General features: G+C 35.6%; 1 protein-coding gene across 1 annotated transcript in view; it reads left to right on the top strand.

Annotated features, from left to right (window-relative positions):
- ME1 (malic enzyme 1) overlaps positions 1 to 20299 on the top strand; it is a 164001-nt gene that overhangs the window by 34375 nt on the left and 109327 nt on the right. Inside the window, exons 2-3 of the mRNA XM_027645062.1 lie at positions 4653 to 4786; positions 11951 to 12100. Coding sequence (XP_027500863.1) covers positions 4653 to 4786; positions 11951 to 12100 — 284 coding nt within the window. The remainder of the gene's footprint in view (positions 1 to 4652; positions 4787 to 11950; positions 12101 to 20299) is intronic.

Raw genomic sequence — 20299 nt, 5'->3', positions numbered from 1 at the left:
AGCTCTCCTCTTTCCAGCCATGGCAGCAGATGCTGAGCATATCTGAGTCCTGCAAATTTGTGTACTTTTTTCATGATATTGTTGAAATTGGTTCACTGCACTTTTATGATTTAGATATGCAGAATGAGTTGTTTTAACAGAGAGTTTTTCACTTTTTGATGGACTGTGAGACAGTGATGAACCTACTTGTCTGCCGTCCCCAAAGTACTTTAGAGATGATAATTTTTCCTTAGCAGTATCTTAGATCAGCAATCCAGAGATTTCTTTCTTGTAGAATAGATGATACTTCTATATATACTTCCTTGCTACACCTTTTTACCTTCCTCTTCATTTCTTCCTTCCCCCTTCACGGATCCAGTCAGTTCAAATATGCATGCAGGTACTTGAGCTTGGTGTTGGTGGTTGTCCACTGAGTCCCAGGGATGACCCAAAGTCTTACAGGCCTTGATCTTCTCTGCCAGAGGCTGAGGAAAGAGTCACTGAGTTCAAGAACCTTGGATGTGGGCATGGTTTCCTCTTCTAAGCCAGCCTCCTTCTGCATGCTGTTAAGCTGATATTTTTGTGGCATACCTGCAGTGAGACCAACAGAAGGAAATGATTTTTCTTCCTAAATGAGTAGGAGTTTTTAAAAATGGAGGTTTTAGTCTACTAGAACAAAACAGGAGGGCTAGATCTTGGAAGAAATGGGAGAAGGATCCCTGCAATGAATACTGGCTACCCTTTAGTGAAGCTGAATCTCATTAGTGCGTGGACAGGATGCTCATATTGCTTCAGTACACTCTTTTTTTCTTGAGAAGTTTATGTAAACCTAGTAATTATATGAGCTTCAGATATTCTATCTGAACAAAAACTGTGTCATTGCAATCTTGTTTGTATTAAAAGATAAGACTTGTCTCTGTTGACTGTGAACAGAGGCTGAGACAACTCTTGAAGTATTTTGAACGTGTTCTCTGTCTTTTCAAGCACAGCTTGAAAATTTAGTCAAAAGCCAGTTCAAAGAGCTGTCTGATACAAGAGGATACTGTGCTGTTTATTCTGTTTTATGGCTTTTCAGTACTGCAACTGAACAAGAGAATTGATGTGTGTGTAGCTGCACTAGAACAACATTGTAGATGGAGAGCTTGGGGGAAAAGAGAGTCAAGGCAGAGCACATGTAGTTATGAGCTGAGTTGATAAACCAATAGAGATTAAATAATGAAAGAATACTGAGCACTGTGCAGTAATAGAAATCGCTGCTACAATTACAAAATTTCCCAACATTACAAATGGAGAGGAAAATTCAGAGTTAAATGTATTTGAAATGAGTTAAACTTCTTGAGAATAAATAGGGCAGACTCAGAGAGCTTTCTGTATACAACTGAGAATATGAAAGGCTATTTATGCCTAAGGAGCAATAAAAAACCCCAACCCAAAGTTTTGACCAAAAGGTTTGTGAGAAAGGAAGAATAATGAGGTGGCTGAAGAACAACTTGTTTTTACCAAAACCAGAGCTTATAAAGAAGCATATGAAGCATAACTCTTGAAAAATTGCAAACTCTTATCTGGAAGGGTTAATAATAACTCTACTTTTCATCTCTATGATGTGTATGAGGCATAAAGCAGTGAATAAACCGAAACTACTTAGGCAAAGGTTAATACTTATGGTAGTAATATCTCACCCTTACACTGCTTTTAGATCATCACGCTGTTGTTCTTCTTGGAAAATTTATTTGTAATGCAGACTGCAAAATAAAAATGTCCACATCGTTTATTATAGTTGAGATGCTAGATGATGGGAATCTGTCCCATCCAGGTGTGCACGAAGTATACCTCTCAGGAAGGGAAAGGAGTGTGTAAACCAAGCTAGACCTAGAGCCCTCTCTGCTGGATGGCTGGGAAACAACAATTCTAACAGGAAAAAATAAGAATTCTAATGTAAAAAAGAAAATCTGGGAGGCTAGTGCAAGAAAGCTAGATGTAAACTATAAATCCTGGGTAGTTAAGGTCTTCCCTAATTATAAGCAAATGAAATAGTATACACTTATTGCATAAAATGGTCTTCTCTTATTAAATTGTCAGGTGATATATTTTAATTGTGGATAGAGCCTTCCCAAATCTTCGTTCGTGAAACCTAGCCATGATATGATATTTTAATGATAATTCTTTTCTTTTGAGTACATATGAGATCTGAGAGGGGAAAGAGGAATTAACATTCCACCTTAGAAATTTTAAAAGTTCATAATATCTGTACCAAAGAGGAGTATTCATGTAAAGGATTTTCAAACTATATATAGCATAGGGGGTGTAGACGGGTTATGTGTTTTGTAGTAATGCTCCAAAGAAATTAATTCTTACTGGAGGAACTGTAGTAATATGTGGAAAATAGGCTATTACAAGATGAAGTACTTTCTAAAAAAAGGCACTTGGCAAGATGTAACACGTGTCTGTTTTAAAATAAAATATGTTTTCCAGTACAAGGGAAAACCCTATCATAGTAATTAAAGTCTGTATCTTATTCCTAAAGTGAAGGCAAACACAGACTTTTAGAATTTTTTTCATTTCTTTCTACTAATGGAAATGGGAAAGGAGAGATGCAGAGAATGATTGGATTGCCACTTTATTGCCAGCACTGAAAGATCCACTAAAATTATGCAGCTCCCTGGAGTCCAGTCATTTGGAACTGATTCTGAAGTCTATGTGTGTTTGAGCACACATGTATAGCTTTTATGTGGGTCCTTTAAGCCAAAAAAAGTCTAATGGAGATAAGAGGGATCAGCTTTGAATAAACTTGTGAGGAATTTATTTATTTATTTATTTATTATTCTCGGTTGACTCTCCCTTCCTTCCATGGTCTTTCAAAATGTGATAGCAGTTGAAGACACTCACTTATGGTCACTGAAAGTTCATTAGCGAAAAAATTGCAGGCTTTGTGTACGGTTTTGGAAACCTTTGAAATCTTGTATGCGTGGAGAACTACAGCAAAACAGTTTTTGACCTTTATTAAACTTGGTTTCCTTTCATTTCTGTCTCATATGGGAGAAGCATGTTCTACTAATGTGTGATGTTTTGTGAAGTGTTCATTATGAAGTATTTATCTTTTTTTGAGTTATCATTTCACTTGAGGGTAACAACTTGATTAATGGCATTATGAAGCAGATAGAGTGATGGAGCTACTTTGGGGGTTTTTTTGCCTACTTTTTTTCGAGCCACAATGACATAACCACTTGAAAATTTAGATTAAAATGGTGTGAGAAATGTAACCTAGTAAGACACAGAAAGATTTTGTAGTATACTTTTGTTCTGTAAGAGTAAGTCCTGTGAGGTGACTATTTCTGAAAAAGACAGAAAAAAAAAAACCAACCAAAAAATAAGAAACCTGTCGAGGTAATCAAACTAACTGGTATGAATTTATCACTTTGTATCACTCACTAGGTGTTGTGTGAAAGTCAGGGAGAACTTTGTGTACGGGACTGGATTTGTTCTCTTGAAGAAGAAAGAGTAGTGCAAATGTAGAATGAAGGATGCCTTTTGTATTTGTTGCTTTACCTGTTTTTTCCTATCACTTGTTGATGCAGCTAGTTCTAATGGTAACATGAACAAAGAAATTTTAAAAGTCCGTTTATAGAGGTTGTTGCGGAAGTACCTCAGGTAGTGTTTATTTTCCAAAGAAGAATAAATGCAGAAACATTACATTGCCGTTTTTAACTCTTGATAGATCTCAAGGTGTTTTCTCAAATACTTTTTGCATAAGAACCAAAGTATTTTCTGTAGTTGTATGATAGATATAGAATATTAGACAACTGTCTAATGGCTTATTTATATGTGTGTACACACACACACAGACATCTTCTTGATAGAGTAATAAATGCTACCTAATCTCTGCTACGTGAACTTCTGAATGTGTTTAAGCTACATGATAAGCATATTGCAAAGATTATAGACAGTTTTAGTGTAACCTAAGAGAGACCTCAAAGACACTTGCATATCTGCCAGTATTGACTCTGGAGTGGAAGCCGTGCAACAGCGTGATGCTAAAGGAGAGCTGTAACGTGTTTGTGGAGCCACCAGTCAATGGCTATAGTGTGAAACAAATGCATACATTTCATAGGTCATATATGGAAGAAACTCCTCTGAAATTTCTTTTTATCCCCTGAAACTGTCAGAGGTCTGATCCAGTCTGATCCTGTCAGTCCTGCCTGGCTGTAGTTACCACAGCATAGTAAAACTTCAGCAGTCAGAGTGCTCAATACTAGTGTCCTAAATCCATAGCCATATTTCTGCTGTAAAGGCATCATCTTTCTCAGACTAGCTTGGGTGCTTTCTGAATATGTTTTAGACAGACAGACCTCATTAAAAAGCAGCAATTGAGTGATTGAGAATATACAGCTGCTCTCTGCTTCAGCTGTAAGTTAATGATTTTGCAATTAATAGTCTTATGGTGTTGGGAGATCTTACCTTGTTCTGTGCTGGGGTGGAGTTATTGTACTGTACAGACCTGTTTTCTTATGACTCAATAAAATCTTTTTCCAAAATAATTGCACAATTTTAAATACTATGTAATTTTAAATAGTTTTTCTGATGCTAACTTTACCTGTGCTATAATTTGCCACAGAATTTTCTTAAATGAATTATCTCATGTATATCTATACATGGTTTTATTTTTATTTTTTCAGGGCATGGCTTTTACCTTGGAGGAGAGGCAACAGTTGAATATTCATGGACTATTGCCACCTTGCTTTCTTGGTCAAGATGCTCAGGTTTTTACAATTCTTAAGAATTTCGAAAGGCTGACATCTGATCTAGACAGGTAAAGTATGGCTATGGAACTTTATCCTAATTACCAAACCACGAGTCCATTACGTTTTTTTTTTATGGTAGTACAGATGAAATTTTGGGGTTTTTTTTCAAGCTATGGTGATTGATTATTGGGAATCTATAAGTTAAATATATACTTTTGCTGAAATGCTTTCTTCGAAAAATCAACTCCTACTTTAAAATTGTAATGTTCCAGGGCTGTTTACATGAACTTACTTTGATAACCAAATGACACAAGGGTCATCAGAAGCAAATGAACTCATGTGATACTAAAAGTCAGTAATGTCTTTACATGCATATAGATACGTATGCATTAAAACGTATAAAAATAATAAAATATTATAAAATTAATGTGTCTTAAGGTATTGTTGTATTTGGTTTTTTTTCAAGAAAAAAGCTGGGGAGGGCTTTAAACATTTGTGAATACTAAAATGTGGAATTTTTTTTCCGAAAAAAAATCATATTTTGTAGGCTCTAGAACAAAAATCTGTTCCTTCATTTTTTTTCATCCTGTGCCTTGCTTTTCTCTGTTGTGGGTTGTCTTGTTACCTGTATGTAATACGTGGCTTTTAGTTACCCATCTGTTGGTGGCAAGACTTTTTTATAATTTAAAGTTGCCACAACCTTTGTTTTCTGTGGAGTCAGAATAGGATGAGCACAGTCTTCCAAGTAAATGAAGAGTTCATGATTGTGGTATCTTTTCTAGGTTAACTCTTTTCCAGTGGGCATTATCAGTTGTCACAGATCAGTAGCTTCCCAGGTTAGAATGTTTATTAGTTGGAATCCCCATGTGTAGGAAAGTGCAAAATTTCATGGAGACCTGTGAGTCAGCCATAGATCTTATTATATGGGAAAACTTTATCCTTTTCTTCCCATCTCCTCCTTGACTCTACCTTGAAGTAGTCCCTTCATGATACATCTCATTGTTTTATATGTTTCAGTACATGTAACACTTTAAAGCAATTTCAACTGCTTCTTTCTACTTGAACTGCTGAAATTTCTCTTCACTTATAACTTAGGAAGAAAAAAGGTCTTTTTCGCATTGCTGCATGTATTTTTTAACTAAGAAAGAAATTTTGCTCCTACTTCAGGTCATAGGAGAAAAGCACTTGTATTTCTCAAAACATCACAGATAGAAAGTTACAGATCTAACTATGAAACAGTCAAAAGGAGAGCAGCAATATTTCCAAATCTTAATTTATTTTTTTTTTTTAGCAAAAAATTGTGGATATTTAAGTGGCTTTTTGCCAAAATGAAAAATTTCTCCAGGAAAGGCAAAAAATAAATAATCTATGAGTTTTAAATTAGAGAGTACTAAAACTTTGAATGCTGTGCCATTTGAACTGAAATAAACCAGTGTATACTGAAGTTTTGATTGCAATGGGAATAATGAAATAAAAATAACTGTCTCCAAGTATTGTGGATATAGTTTGCAGAAAACTTGCTTTACCATGTTAAAAGAAAGAGAAGAAAAATCTGTCTGTCTTAGGGGTGAAAAGAATATTTTTTAAAAATACAATTAATCCACATAGAATAGACATAAGTAATACCCAAGTATAAAGAAATATGTTTACAAATAAATGTAAATTAAAGTTTTTTGAGAAGCCATTTACTTCAGAGAATATTTTTCCAAATTTGTCTCTGTTAAGCTTAATATCTGTAAATACTTAACTAAACAAAAATTTGGTGTCTTCTTTTCCCACCTATGAGTCTTCTTGTGCATTTTCTCTTTTCCAAATAAATAGTTAGATAAGGAAGAAATTTGTTTCCTCTTCCTGTGACCAGACATCCCTAAAACAGAAGCGCTAACATTGAATTATTAGATCCATGTGTCTTGAGTATTAGACTGTAGCTTGCCATTTTATACTATAAAACCAGTTTTTATTATAATGCCTGTTTTAGTATAAAGGTTATATTGTATTGTACAGCTTTGCAGTACAAATTTATTATTGTTACTTTGGTTTTAGTGATGTACTTCACCTGACAAAACTAGCAAGTCTTCGGTTCGTAGAAGTAGTTTGAAACTATTACAAGTTAGGCTTTTTTCTAACTAATGTATTAACTAGTCAAAATACTTCAATTAAGATCTTAGTAATTAACATATTTAAAAATGAGAAGCTGTTTATTTCCCAGTCTTATTCTGTGGCATGTGGCAGTGGTATTTTCTTAGCCATAATTTTTGGTACAGGTATTTGTATCTTCTCCTTCCCCTTAGAGTCAGAATAAACAGTGTGGCCCCATTTTATAATGCTGGATGAGCTGTGGTAGGATCTCCATGCATGGGAGATATTCAAAACCTGACTGAACATGGTCCTGGGCAAACTGCTTTAGCTGACTCTGCTTTGAGCGGGGTATCAGATGAGGCAATCTCCAGAGGTGCCTTCCAGCTTTGAGCTAGTGAATGCTTTCATAGCACAAGTCCGTAGTATTTAAGTGATAAGCTTTCGGGGATAATCTTGAATCAATGCAAACTTGTGTAAATTAAATCAGGTTGTCCCTTATGCACGTAAAATTATAGAAATCCACAAGTACCTCCCACATGAAATTGTCTCTGTAAGAAATTATGTTTATATTCTGTGTGAACACCCAGCAGATCTAAATTCACTATTCATGCCATGGGATGTTTTGATACAAAAATATTTTCCTCACATATTAGTGGGGCTTTATATAGCTGTGCTGTTTCCTCCAATTTTTAGCAAAATAAAATAATTTGTGTTACATGTGTAGGTCTACATTTAAGTCCACTGATGGAAAGACTTGGTAATATTTGCATGCGGAAGATACTTCAATTGAAGACTGTCACCAGTGACATCTTGGGCTCCTTTGCAGATAAAATGCTTGTGTGAATTGAGTGTGCAAAAAAGTTGCATGTGCAAAATGTGATTTGCAGCTGTGTTTGTAAGTCAAGTGTCTGACAATTTTATTGGAGTATGTCAGTAAAGATCTGCTTGGAGAACATGTGTGTTACATGTCTGTGAGTTCAGTCCTCAAGGCAATATGTGAACTCTGGTCTCCTATGTTTATACTCGTATCAAAGAATTTTAAAGAGAAGAGTGACTGGGATCCTGCCACAATGACAGGATCAGCTTCACTGATGGAGAATGCCAGAAGACATTGAGTGTTTTAGCTGGAACTTAAAAGGAAATCTGTACAGGCGGGTGCTCAAGGATAACCTTGTGTAAGACCATGCAGTTATTGCCTTCTACTCAGTCTAAATGTCCTAATTCTAGAAAAAAAATGCACAATTTTTTGCAGTATACATCTACCATAGTCCTTATTCCCATAGAAACAGCGACTGAAAAGAGATAAGGGGAAGCTGTTGTTTTCCGTCCAGAGCTTGAATTCGACAGTGGGTATACCTGTGTGTTTTATGTCCAATTACAAAAGCTTAAGTACAAGCATTTAGATATTGCAGAGATGGAATCTGTTAAGTACCTTAGACAGAAGAGTGTTGTCTGATGAAACATAACTGCTGTGTATGACAGCATCTTACATTGACAGGATTGTAGTTTTGATTGGAAAGAGGGTGTGTGTAAATTCATAAAGCTAAGGATGATAGATCTTACCTTGGAATGGCTGAAACTCCTTTGCTGACTTGCAGCATGAAATTGCTGTACTCTGAAATACCAGGAGTTCATACACAAAATGAATGTGGAAACAGCAGCAAATATATTGCCTGGTATGCTTGGTGAAAGGGACGAGGAAATAATTCTATCCTTCTAATTTAATTTGGACAAGCTGTGATATATTCTGCAAATAAATTAATCTTTTTTTTCTTTCCTTGCGTGTTCTTAATTGTCTTTCTTTATCCTGTTTATGGACATTGAAATTGTTGTCCCTGACACAGCCACACCTTCTGCCTGGGCTTTTCTTTCTTCGGAGAGTTACACTGGCAAAATGTTATACTGGATGTGTGAACGTTAGGAGGGTGGCCATCAAATCACTTTTTCAGAGAATACCATGTTATTTTTTTTTTTCTTTAAGTTCTCTGTCTTTAATGCATTTTTATATAGATACTGATGATGCAAAGTAATGGAGCTAAGTATCTTACACAGGTTAAAAATAATAGCCTTTTCTCCCACCTTCCTTTATTTGCTCTCACGTTTTATAAGATAAGAGCAAAAAAATTTTGAGTTTGGGTTTTTTTCACCTTTCCATTTTGCCTTGTAAAATGCATGCCAGTGATAGTTGTGCCAGTTATCCTAAGAAATCATCGGTAATTTTCTGGTAGTTATATCAGTTTTCTTTTGGGTTTGGATGATATCTGGTTTATATCCTTTTGATTTTTCTGTATTTCACTCCCTTCATAATAGCAAACTAGTATGAAAAGTTCTTAGGTGAAGTAAGGGCAAGAGGGGGAAAAGTGACATACTGAAATTTGAATGCTTGGCAGTCTCCTCTATCTGACTTGCCAGACCTTGGGTTTTGTCCTCTGAAACTCTTCCCCGAAATCTTCATTCAAGACTTCTTGTCTGAGGATAGATAATATTTTTCTCCCTTTTTATAGCACAAATGATTATTCTCAGTGTTTTATTGCTTGTTTTCACTATGTTTTCAATTAAATGTGGGCTTCAGTAAAAGATTCTCTTAAATACTGAATTTTAAATATATTTTTTAAAACACAATGCTTAAAACCACTTCAGGCTTCTAGTTGTGTAGATTACTTGGATGTTGCTAAAAGATGCATACTTGTTGTCTAATGTTATAACCATCACCGCATTGAGGATGAAGCATTTTTGCGTTTCTTCTTATAAAGAATTTTTGAGAAAGATTATACCTCTGACTAAGCAAGTTACTGTGCTGAGAAAGAAGATGTATACCTGCCATTGAAAAGTATTTTTCACTATATAATGATATTTCTTATACTGATTTGGATATGATCAAGTATGTAATATTTGAAAATGTGATTATAAATAGTATGCAGTTATTACCTTTGCAAGTTCTTTAGCATATCCTGAATATAGAAGTGGCACAATAAATACAAATAAAAAAATAACCCCCCTGTTTAATGCTACAGGATGGTAAAAACAAAATGGAGAGCTTTAACAAACAGTTTTTAATTCGAAGCCCTTGAGAAAGCCTTTTGCTAAACTTTAATGTCTTTTGTAAAAGATTTCTTAACCCCATTTAAAATCTAGGCTTGATCTGAGTAATAAGAAAGGATGATTAAAAGGTATTTTAAAGTCTTAGGCAGCCACACCTCATTTTAAATGAAACAGATAAAAAAAATGAAATACTGGCAACTGCTTCAAAACAGTGCTGTGGCTTGCATGGTGCTTGCAGTCTCCAGTACAGAGCGGGCCAAAGTATGCATAATATTTTCTAACATCACTTTAAATATTCTCTGGAAATGAAATTAATGTCTTCATGTGTATTCACAACTATATGTGCATGAAACTTGTATTTCAAGCTAAGTGTTGGGATAGTCGTCCTCAGGAGAAAGGTTTTAATGAGGAAGAATTCAAGGACATTGGAAGATATGCTATACCATAATGAAATACTGGGAAAATGAAAGGCTAGTAGGGAAATGTAATAATATGAAAGAAAATTAGTATGTATGTATATCTGTAGCTGAGAACTATAAGAGCAGGATATAATTTAACCTTGGAGAACATTCAAAACTAATGGGTATGATGGAAGGTGTTTAGGATTGCCTCATGGTGATGATATTAGAGTACTTCTGCAACTTTTTAGTTTCCAGATCTTTATCATTTTAGGGTATAAAATACCCTTGGTGACAGAAGGAGAGGGACACTGTTTTGCTTCACTTGTGTCACCACATTACAGTCATCACCTGCCAAACTGGCTGCACTAGCCTTGCTTATAGTGCACATTAAAAGTTTATATAGTAGATCGCAGAAGTGCTTCCCTGATATACAGTGATATACAAGCTAAGCTTGAATGAAACAAACTCAGATTTACTAAGCTGTTCTTTTTTAGATAGTTACCTGACTATGTCTTCCTAAAGAATGAATTTGATTTTACTGGGGCATGTGATGCATGAGAATGCAGAAGAAACGGTCATATGAATAATACGTAAGCACACAAACCTCCAGGGTTTTGGAATTAATGTGTTGTATATGTTTCCTCAACACTTGTGTAATAAAATGATGGGCATATTAAGCTTACTGAGTGTAAGTAATTAGTAATCCATTGCAAATTAAAAAAAAAACACAAACCCTTGCATAAATTATGTAGATAAGTTAAAGATTTTATATAAGCCTATTGGTATAGAAGACTACTTAATTTTTAAAGTAATACTTAACATTACTAAAACTAGTGAATAGAGAGGTGAGGTTTAGGATCACCAAATTCCTAAGTATTAAGTATTCACAAAGTGGCCAGAGTCATACCTATGCGAACTGGTATAACTTGAAGTCGCTCTCAGACTCATATCTTCTATCATACTCAGCATTGAATTTTGGCTTCCTGGTTGGGATCTTGAAGCAGTAATGTAATTATTCAATATTAGTTTGATGGTAGTTAAAAGTAGATCAAGCTAAACGTGAACTTTTTTTTCACTCTCATTTCTCTGATTTTTTTTTCCATTGGTTTTCTTTTTAAACAAACAGAACTTCTTCAGAATTAATTTTCGTTGGGAGATAAAACATTGCAGATTTCATGACAAATACAGAGTTCAGGGATGAAAGGCCATATGTGTATGCATTGTTTTTGAAAGCTTTGTTCTTCAGTATTTTTGTGAAGTATTATTCTGGATTTAAAATAAATTTCTATTGAGACAAGAGCTTGCAAAGCTTAACATTTTTAGTTTTGTTTTCTTTGGGCAGATGAGTAAGCTTGTTTAAGTTATATTTAATGATGGTCTCATTTCAAGTGGAACAACTGATAGGTACAGATAAGGTTCTGACAGACCAAACCCTCAGTGCACGTCAGTGTTTTATACCTGAGAGGTATTAGCTTCTTGAGTATGTAATTCATCAACTTCTTGATGGTTTCAGCTTCTCTATCTCAACCAATTTGTTATTTGTTTCTGAACCATTTGTTCTATTAAGACAAGGAGGAATTAAAATACTTTTAACAAGAAAGAGACTATTATACAACAAAGATAACTTTAATTATCTAAACATCTCTGTATTTCTAAATCTACTTTATATGTTCCCTTGATGTCTGTCTAATTATATGTAATTCTCCACAGATACATTCTGCTAATGAGTCTTCAGGATCGAAATGAAAAGCTTTTCTATAAAGTACTGGCTTCTGACATTGAAAAGTTCATGCCTATTGTTTATACTCCCACTGTGGGACTGGCTTGCCAACATTATGGGTTAGCATTCCGGAGGCCAAGGTATGTAAATTTATACTTCAAATAAAAACAATTGTATTTTATTTTCCTATTGGCAGATTTCTACAGGGGTTTTCTAATATAACTGAATGTAATCCAAAACTGCAATAAAGATAGTTCAAGATACACTTTTTGTCTGCATTAAACAATAATTTGTATTGCATTAAGAAGGCAAATGGTTGGTTTAATTGCATTAAAACATGAGTATATTTTTAATCTTATTAACTGACTGTTTTAGAATCCTAGCTGCATGTTACAAGACTGGAGAAGAGTGGAACCTTAGTCTTAGATTTGTCTTAGCAACTTCAAGAGCATAGACTTTTGCCAATATAAATATTTACATTATAGGTATTTTATGTATATATATATAAACCCTAAGGATGCGTTATGTGTGTGCCTACTGACATCTTAAAAATAATCAATAATCATCAAAGTGCCTGTCTCACTGCTTAATAATTTGTTGCTTTGTAGGTTGGTTGCTGGAGTGCTTTTATTCTGTAAACAGTATCTGTATTTATAGAGTGATGAGGAAGTGGTATGAAAGAAGGATAGATCCTTCTGTTTCACTCTGCCTCTTGAACATCTGCCTCTTCTGTATATTACTGCCTTCAAGTGCAAACCGGAACAACACTTTGGAGCCTTCCATAGAAGGAAGAGATAAATGAGCTGCATGTGCATAGCTCTGTTAACAGAAATAGGTTTTTTACAGTCAAGGCATTGATCAAAAATAAGAAGCTTGCAAGATTTAAGGGAACAAATGACTGCACAAATTCTTCAGCAGGCAGTTTTTGAGGGAGTCTTATGGCTTCGAGGTTTTGTTGTTGTTAATGGGAAAATCATTTTGGCCTTATGACTAACAGAATGAGTCAGGACTATCTGACCAACTATAGAAAACAAGAATTCCCACTCCTCTGTGCATTAAAAATTTCAAAAATACCTCAAGAATGCTAACTTAAACCTGTTTAATGATCTGTGGCTTTTAGGTGCCTCCCTTAGCAAGAGAAGTCATCTCCTGTTTTTCCCTCAGTATATACCACCATGGTGATTTAATTGACCTTCCAGGAAGTGCCATTTAGTGTCTGGAGATTAAGTCTTTGCTTACACTGGCCTCATTGCCCCTTGTTTATATATCCACTGATATATAAAATATTTCACAAGGAGCACCTTTGCCCATGCATGTACTTTTCACTTTCTCCCCAGATCTGTTAAAGTCATTGAAATCATTAAGGTTGCAAAAGACCTCCAAGGTCATAAGTCCAACTTCTGACTGAACACCACCATGTCAGCTAGACCATGGCATTAAGTGCCATGTCAAGCCATTTCTTAAACACTTCCAGGGATGGTAATTCCACCACCTCCCTGGGCAGCTTGTTCCGATGCTTGATAACCCTTTCAGTGAAGAAATTCTTGATGTCCAACCTGAACCTCCCTTGGCACAGCTTGATGCCATTTCCTCAAGTCCTGTCACTGGTTGCCTGGGAGAAGAGACTAACCCCCACCTTGCCATAATCTCCTTTCAGGTAATTCTAGAGAGCAGTAAGATCTCCCCTGAATCTCCTCTTGTCCAGGCTAAACAACCCGAGCTCCTTCAGCTGCTCCTAAAATGACCAACTTCCCAGACCCTTTGTCAGCTTTCTTGCCCTTCTCTGGATATGCTCCAGCACCCCAATATCTCTTTTGCAGTGGGGTTGGAACTAGATGATCTTTAAGTTACCTTCCAATCCAAATAATTCTATGATTCTATGATCTTTGACAGACTCTCCTGATTAAGGAAAATACCTATACTTTGCAATCTTTCACTATGCTCTATTACAGAGATCTACTTTTTTCTAAGAAAAACCTTTTCTAAATTATTCCAAAACCAACTATGCAAAGCAACCAATATAACTGATTTTGGAATTACATTCTAGACTGTGACTCATTTAGCATTAAGCCTTATAGACCAGAATCCCTCATAAAAATTATCCTCCATGAGATGGACAGAGAAGAAAAAATAAACATTAAATTTAACATTCAGAAGGAAAGAAGCAGTAAAATATGTAAAATTCAGTCCAGTCTGTACAATTTTTCAATTTTGATTGATTTTTTTTTCCAGATGTTGCAATTAAGGAAAAAGGTATAATCTGATCATACATAAAAAAAAAAGGTATTCTTATCTGAAAGAACTGTGTGTATTTGTTTTATGCTGACTCGTATGTAAATACTATCTTTACTGATAAGTGACTGTTTTTCTTTCAGAATGTTTTTTTATTTCAGAGTATTTTTATTACTGTCTCTTCCCATAGCTCAGAAAGTGTTTGATATATCATAGTTTAATGAAGATCCCATTAGAAACAGACTTGTTTATATAGTTAAATAAGTTAAAAATTACCCAGTTGCTGCAGATCATATTTATCACACTGGAATTTGCAAGGCAGTGTCTTATTATTCAGTTTACATCTGTAAGGTTTTTTTTCAATATTCAGTTACATTTCTTTATCTTGTGAAGTTTGAAGCCTCTGGATCAAAGGTTATATCTTGAGACAAGGAACAACGAAAATTAGTTTAGAGTTTAAAAAATAGGTGTCTCATGGAATCATTAAATGAGATCATCTTCTATGACTGCCTTACATGTTTTTAGAAGACTATATGGGCTCACATGATGTGCTTACAGTTATGGAAAGACTCTGTGGCTCAGGCGAGAGGTTTTCATCCTGAAGCAATATTTTGAAGTTCTAGAAAAATCATTCAGGGCTGAGCAGCTGACCATCTGATTAGGCATTATTTCTCAAGAGAACCAGCTGCAAAGTAACTTGACTCACTGGTTTGAAACTCGTATGGATTTTATTTTTAAAATTCAGGCTCAACTCAAGATTCCATTACTCAATCTGAGTATTCAACTTTAAATCCACCAGTTTAATGAATAAGAGTGTTATTATAGAAATAAACAGTACAGATCTGATAGCAGATCTCCAACATGCATCTACCTACCACGGTTACATAAAAATAATTTAGAAGTCCAGTCTTTCTGTCTTCATCCTAACTGTTGAGGAGGATGAGGGAAGAAAGAGGGTTCTCCAGGGAGTTGTTCAGAGAAGGAATTTGGACCTGTACAGATAAAAGCTTTGCTTATGCTGGGAATATAATGGGGCTGTGGGTTTATTGCAGTGCTCACATTATCATTTTAAGAGCATTATCTCAGAATCTCTACTAGGTCACTTTTTGGTGCAGAGTTTCTATTATTTAAATTCCTAAAGTAAAAAATTCTTCAGTTGCACAAAGCATGTACATATATATGACAGCTTTTGCTGACTTACCAAGAAACAATATATTTCTGTAAATGGATTTCTGAAATATAACAGTTCTTTCATCCAACAAGAATAAATATGGGAAAGCTTAATGGAAATTTCCTCTAAGAATCCAAAATCAACTTTTTACATTGTATAGAGAACACCCGAGAGTTTAAGGTTCTTATGTAAACTCAGCATTCAGAGAAGGGAGGAAAAATTGCCAAGTACTGCTATGCTGAAGACTTTGGATGCTGTTAAAATGTTGGGTGACCGTTTATGCATTGCCATTCCTAGAAGGAAAAGCCATTTCAAACAGAATATGAACAAGTGAGCCCTGGTAACTATTGCAACCACAAAGGCATGGCACAGTTCCTTTGAAATAATTTCCTGATGCAGTCATACACTATCAAACTGACTAGGAACCATTTTTAAAGCAGCTATCTTGTATCTGATGTAACATATTGAAGATAGAGATGCACCCTCTTAAAAGGCAGAGTATGTTGGGCTTAGTTTTGAAGTTATTTAGCAGATTGCCTCCTCATTGACCTATGTGACTGACTTGGCACATACCAATTTGAGACTTATTCCTTACCTTGTATTTATCGAAGAGGCTGTATTTATTTACATTTATTGTATGTGTTTACATTTACAATTATTCAGATACAGTGTATTGAACACAAATGTTGCAAATTTGAGTTCTTTTTTTTGTTGACATAGTAATGTTTACATACTGAGATTGCCAGCTGCAGGATAGCATCACTTTTTAATAAAGAAAATAAGTTACAGAACAGGGAAGTATTTATTTCCTGTCGCAGAACATGCAAAATGTTAGACTTTGGCATCAGAAGTTGCTGTCTGTTGGCCAGTGCAAGGCTGATTTTTTGTGATTTTTAATGAGGCTTTTATTGAAGCTATTTTCCTTAATTCCATTGGTTGTCTGTGCCATGCAAGTCTCTTAAGAAACTAGATTCAGCTTACTGGAGGCCAAAAACTTGTCAAGTACTCCTGAATCACATGAGCCAAAAAAGTTCAGTTCCTGGAGCTTTTGGGTGACTCTCTCTCCCTCAGATACGTGATGTTTCCTTGATTGAGACTAGAATGTCTGGATTTATTTGGCCTAACTTTTTCAGCAGTATAGCAACCCCCTTGCCCCCTCCCTTAGATTTTTTTCAACACATCTAGATGTTTTGGTTTTTTTTTCCTGGAAAAGCATATATATGTATATATGTATATATATAGATATGTTTTTATATAGATATGTTTATATATATATGTTTATATATATATATATGTTTAGGGACTTTATTAATCTGATTTTTGCTATAAATAATTATCATATTATATTCATTTAGTCAAAAGTGATAGTTGTGTAACATAGACCTCTTAACATATTAAGAGGTATAACAAAGCACTAGTTTCACAGCTGTTTTTTCCAGGTATTTTCTTCTTCAAAAACTGTGCACGATTTTCACCTGGAAGTGAAAAAAAGGAAACGTGTAGGTTTTTTAACCAATTGCTTGTAAGGGCTTGATTGTTAGGACAGTCTCTGAAATCAAAATGTTTTGCAATAATAACATAAAATACAGCAAAATGCTTCTTTGAAAATAGCAGGTTGGAATTCTGTTCTCCAGGAGGCACTGATGTGTGTTGTGTGTATTAAGCACATGGTTCAGGTGGCAGGTTATTCTCTAACATTTCAACAGAGAACTAGCATAGCTGTAGCATTTCATCTGATTTTAGACAATCTTTCTTTTACTGACTTCAAAAACCTGACAATGATGGCAGTTGCAACCTCTACCCAAGCACTTTTGAAACACATGTTGGTCATTTTCACTTTTGTGAAGATGATAGCTGCTGACATCTTCCAGGCAACTTTTTGTCTTCTTCTTTTTCTTCTTTTTTTTTTTTCAGTAGCCTTGCCATTGAATTCAAGCACCATGACATCTCATGACACCCAGTAATTTTACTTTTAGGCATGATTCTAATCTGCTCTATTACCTTCATCAAGCTAAAATTTAGCTTAGCGTGCCATTGCTTCCTTACCTTGAAAGTAAGACTAATAGAATCTTCCAGCAAAATGTTTATCCTACTCTGAAAAGTTGGAAAAGGAGAATTGACATGATGTAAGAGTGTTGAATTCCTCTGTTCTTCTAGACTGTCTTCTACACTGGATTGTGCATAAAGTGTATTGAACTTGGTCTGTCAGCTGCCAGTAATGCTGCTGCAGGGAAAGGTATGAGAATCTTGCGCAGAAGATGTCAGTTGGCATCATTTTGGTCTTGGAGTGCTTTGTAAATATTAAGCCAGTTTCTCATTCAAGAAATATTTGAATGAAAAAAAGTTATGTCTTGATTTTTGAAAACGTTGGGATATTCTTTAGTTTATATGCATGTAGTCATCTGGTCTCTCTTGAATCATTATATTCATAGCCTTTGCTAATATTTTTGCAATATACTTCACCATTTACTTACAGTGTGAATTTTTATCTTTTTATTAAACTTTCACGTTAGAATAAAATCATGAATGATTGGCTTGTGCTAAACTGAGAATAGGTAGTCCTAACCTAGCATTATGAAATATAATGTCCTCCATGTGGTGGGGTTTTTCTGTATGTACTTGGTGCTTCCATGTAGGTATAACTTATAGCAATAGTGGAAGGGGATGGTATTTGTAGAAGTCGTGCTTCGAGTTATTCTTGCATTTAGTCTTGTCTGAGCTGGAGCTTTACTTATGATAAGCCTCTTCCTGCTCTCATGAACTGCGTACATGATTTCTTATGCAGGTAATCTTTAACAAACTTGTAATTATGTTCATAAAAGCTTTATCCTAAAACACATCACAAGCATGAAATTACTGGCTTTCAGACCTAAATTTCTACCTCTTAATGGTGCATTGCTCTGTTTTTGCCTGGAGGAAGTACATCTTGGCTGTGAGCAGGAAGAAATGAGGCCATCCCTTCTCAAAACATGAGTCTCAAAATGTTTGGCAGCAGTCAATGTTCGGTCATTTTCTTCCCCGTCTTAACAGTCTTCTGAGGAAGACAGCTAACGAGGCTCAGTGCTCTTCTTTAGACATCCTTGGCAGTTGCTGTACAAGGGGGCCAAAATTGAAGTACTGACCATGACTTTCTCTCTGTTTCCTTGTTTACTTCCTTCACAGAGTCCTAGATGTTTCCAGGGGGTCCCTGTCCTTATTTGACTTGTACTGTTATTTTCTACACATTTCCACTATCTGTTGTGTGAGGTTAAAACTGAGCATTCTCCCTCCTCCATAACTTTAGAGGACTCAAATTTATCTTTTAAGGGGCGTCTGCACTCTGAAACAATAAGAACATATGCCAAAATCTATGGGTTTTGGCATAGGATTATCTTCCTCATTTCCTTACATCCTACTGAGACAGTCCTCTGAAACAAAGACATTTCGCACAGATGCTTTTCACTACATGGGAAACACAGTTTGTGTGACAGTTATTAATGGAGTATTTATTAGAGCCTTCTTGTTTGCTTTACTAAAGCAGTCATCTGGTGGATCTACGTGCAGAAGACTGGACATAAAGTACATGATCCCAAATTAAATGTCTTTGACTAATCTTTGCTTTCTAGTGCCAATACCACATAAAAGGTAGGCTATAGGCTTTTCAACAAATAAACTATGTAACTGCATTTTAAAATAGCAGTATTATTTTGGCCAGCGATATAACTGTGTTACTCTTCAATGTTTTCCTTTTTCCTTAATTTTTGGGGAGATTTTGACTCTGTGCCAGACCTTCCTTGTTACAAGCTCTCAGATTTCCTGAAGCAGTACATTCCTTAAAGAAATGTATTTAAAGGGCAGAGATTTTGTTAAGTTTTCACACTTCTACTTGGCCAAAGACTTTATTGGCAACACTGAAGTATCAGGTCATACAGTACAGGAGAGGTCTACTCATTGGCTCTGTCCTGCTCTATTCAAGCTGTGTTTATATACTAAAATTTCCCCCTCATGAAACAGCCTCTGCCAGATTTATAGAGCTTCTTAATTGTGAACGTCATTTGGCCCCCAAAACAAACCTTTTAAGAGTCACTTCCTTCAATAAGAGAACCATAACTTTCCTCAGTTCAACACCTTGTCAAGGGCAGCCTATCAAATCCCACACAAGATCTGCAAATGAATGCCACTCTACCTTTTGTACAAAATTATAGGTATAGTTACCTCCCTTCTGGTCCAGGAGACTTTGGACAGCCCTGAAGTTGTGGCTTGCTGTAGACAGTAGTTTGCATATTGCATCTATTCCCATGGACTGGAATTCTGCACCATCCTAGCACTCATTTAGGACAACACAGACAAGTGACAGCTTGTGCCCTATGAACAAACAGGATGGTGCAAGGTTTTTTTCAGGTGTCTGATCAGCCTTTGGAACAAGAACTTGAATTTTCAGATTCTCTTATCCAGCAAGCGTGAATCCCTTTGTGGATGATCCTGATAGTGTCTGATCTTCTAAGACAATGCTTAAAGTAAAGCAAGACACAGCACTGATACTGATCACTCCAGCATGAAGCAGGTGATAATTCTGGTTTTATGATCTGAATCCCTTTTCTTGGAGACTCGAACTTTTTTGCAGTTAGTGATTTTCAGTCTGTTGGTATCAGCTTTGCACCTAAGTGTCTCAAACTTATCATTTGGAGTGACTTTCAGGGAATGAACAAATTCATTTCAATCTTCAGGAACATACTGAGTAATAATAAATACGTTTCTGCCACCAGTCTTAGTTGCCCCATATTTTGCTCCAGGGCTCTGGCCTCCACATCACTGCCCATGACATCTATGCTAGTTTATTCCTAGGCTTCTCTCTAGAGCACTGCAACTGATTTGCTGCAGTAGGTGAGGTAAATCTTTTAGTGCAGCCAAATACAGGCAGAAACTGTAAAGTAGGAAATTACATTATCTGTGGAGA

Source organism: Corapipo altera, unplaced genomic scaffold, assembly GCF_003945725.1.
Source record: "Corapipo altera isolate COAL_440 unplaced genomic scaffold, ASM394572v1 2, whole genome shotgun sequence".
NCBI lineage: Eukaryota > Metazoa > Chordata > Aves > Passeriformes > Pipridae > Corapipo > Corapipo altera.
The sequence above is the reverse complement of the archived record's forward strand: the minus strand, read 5'-3'. Positions and strand labels throughout refer to the sequence as shown.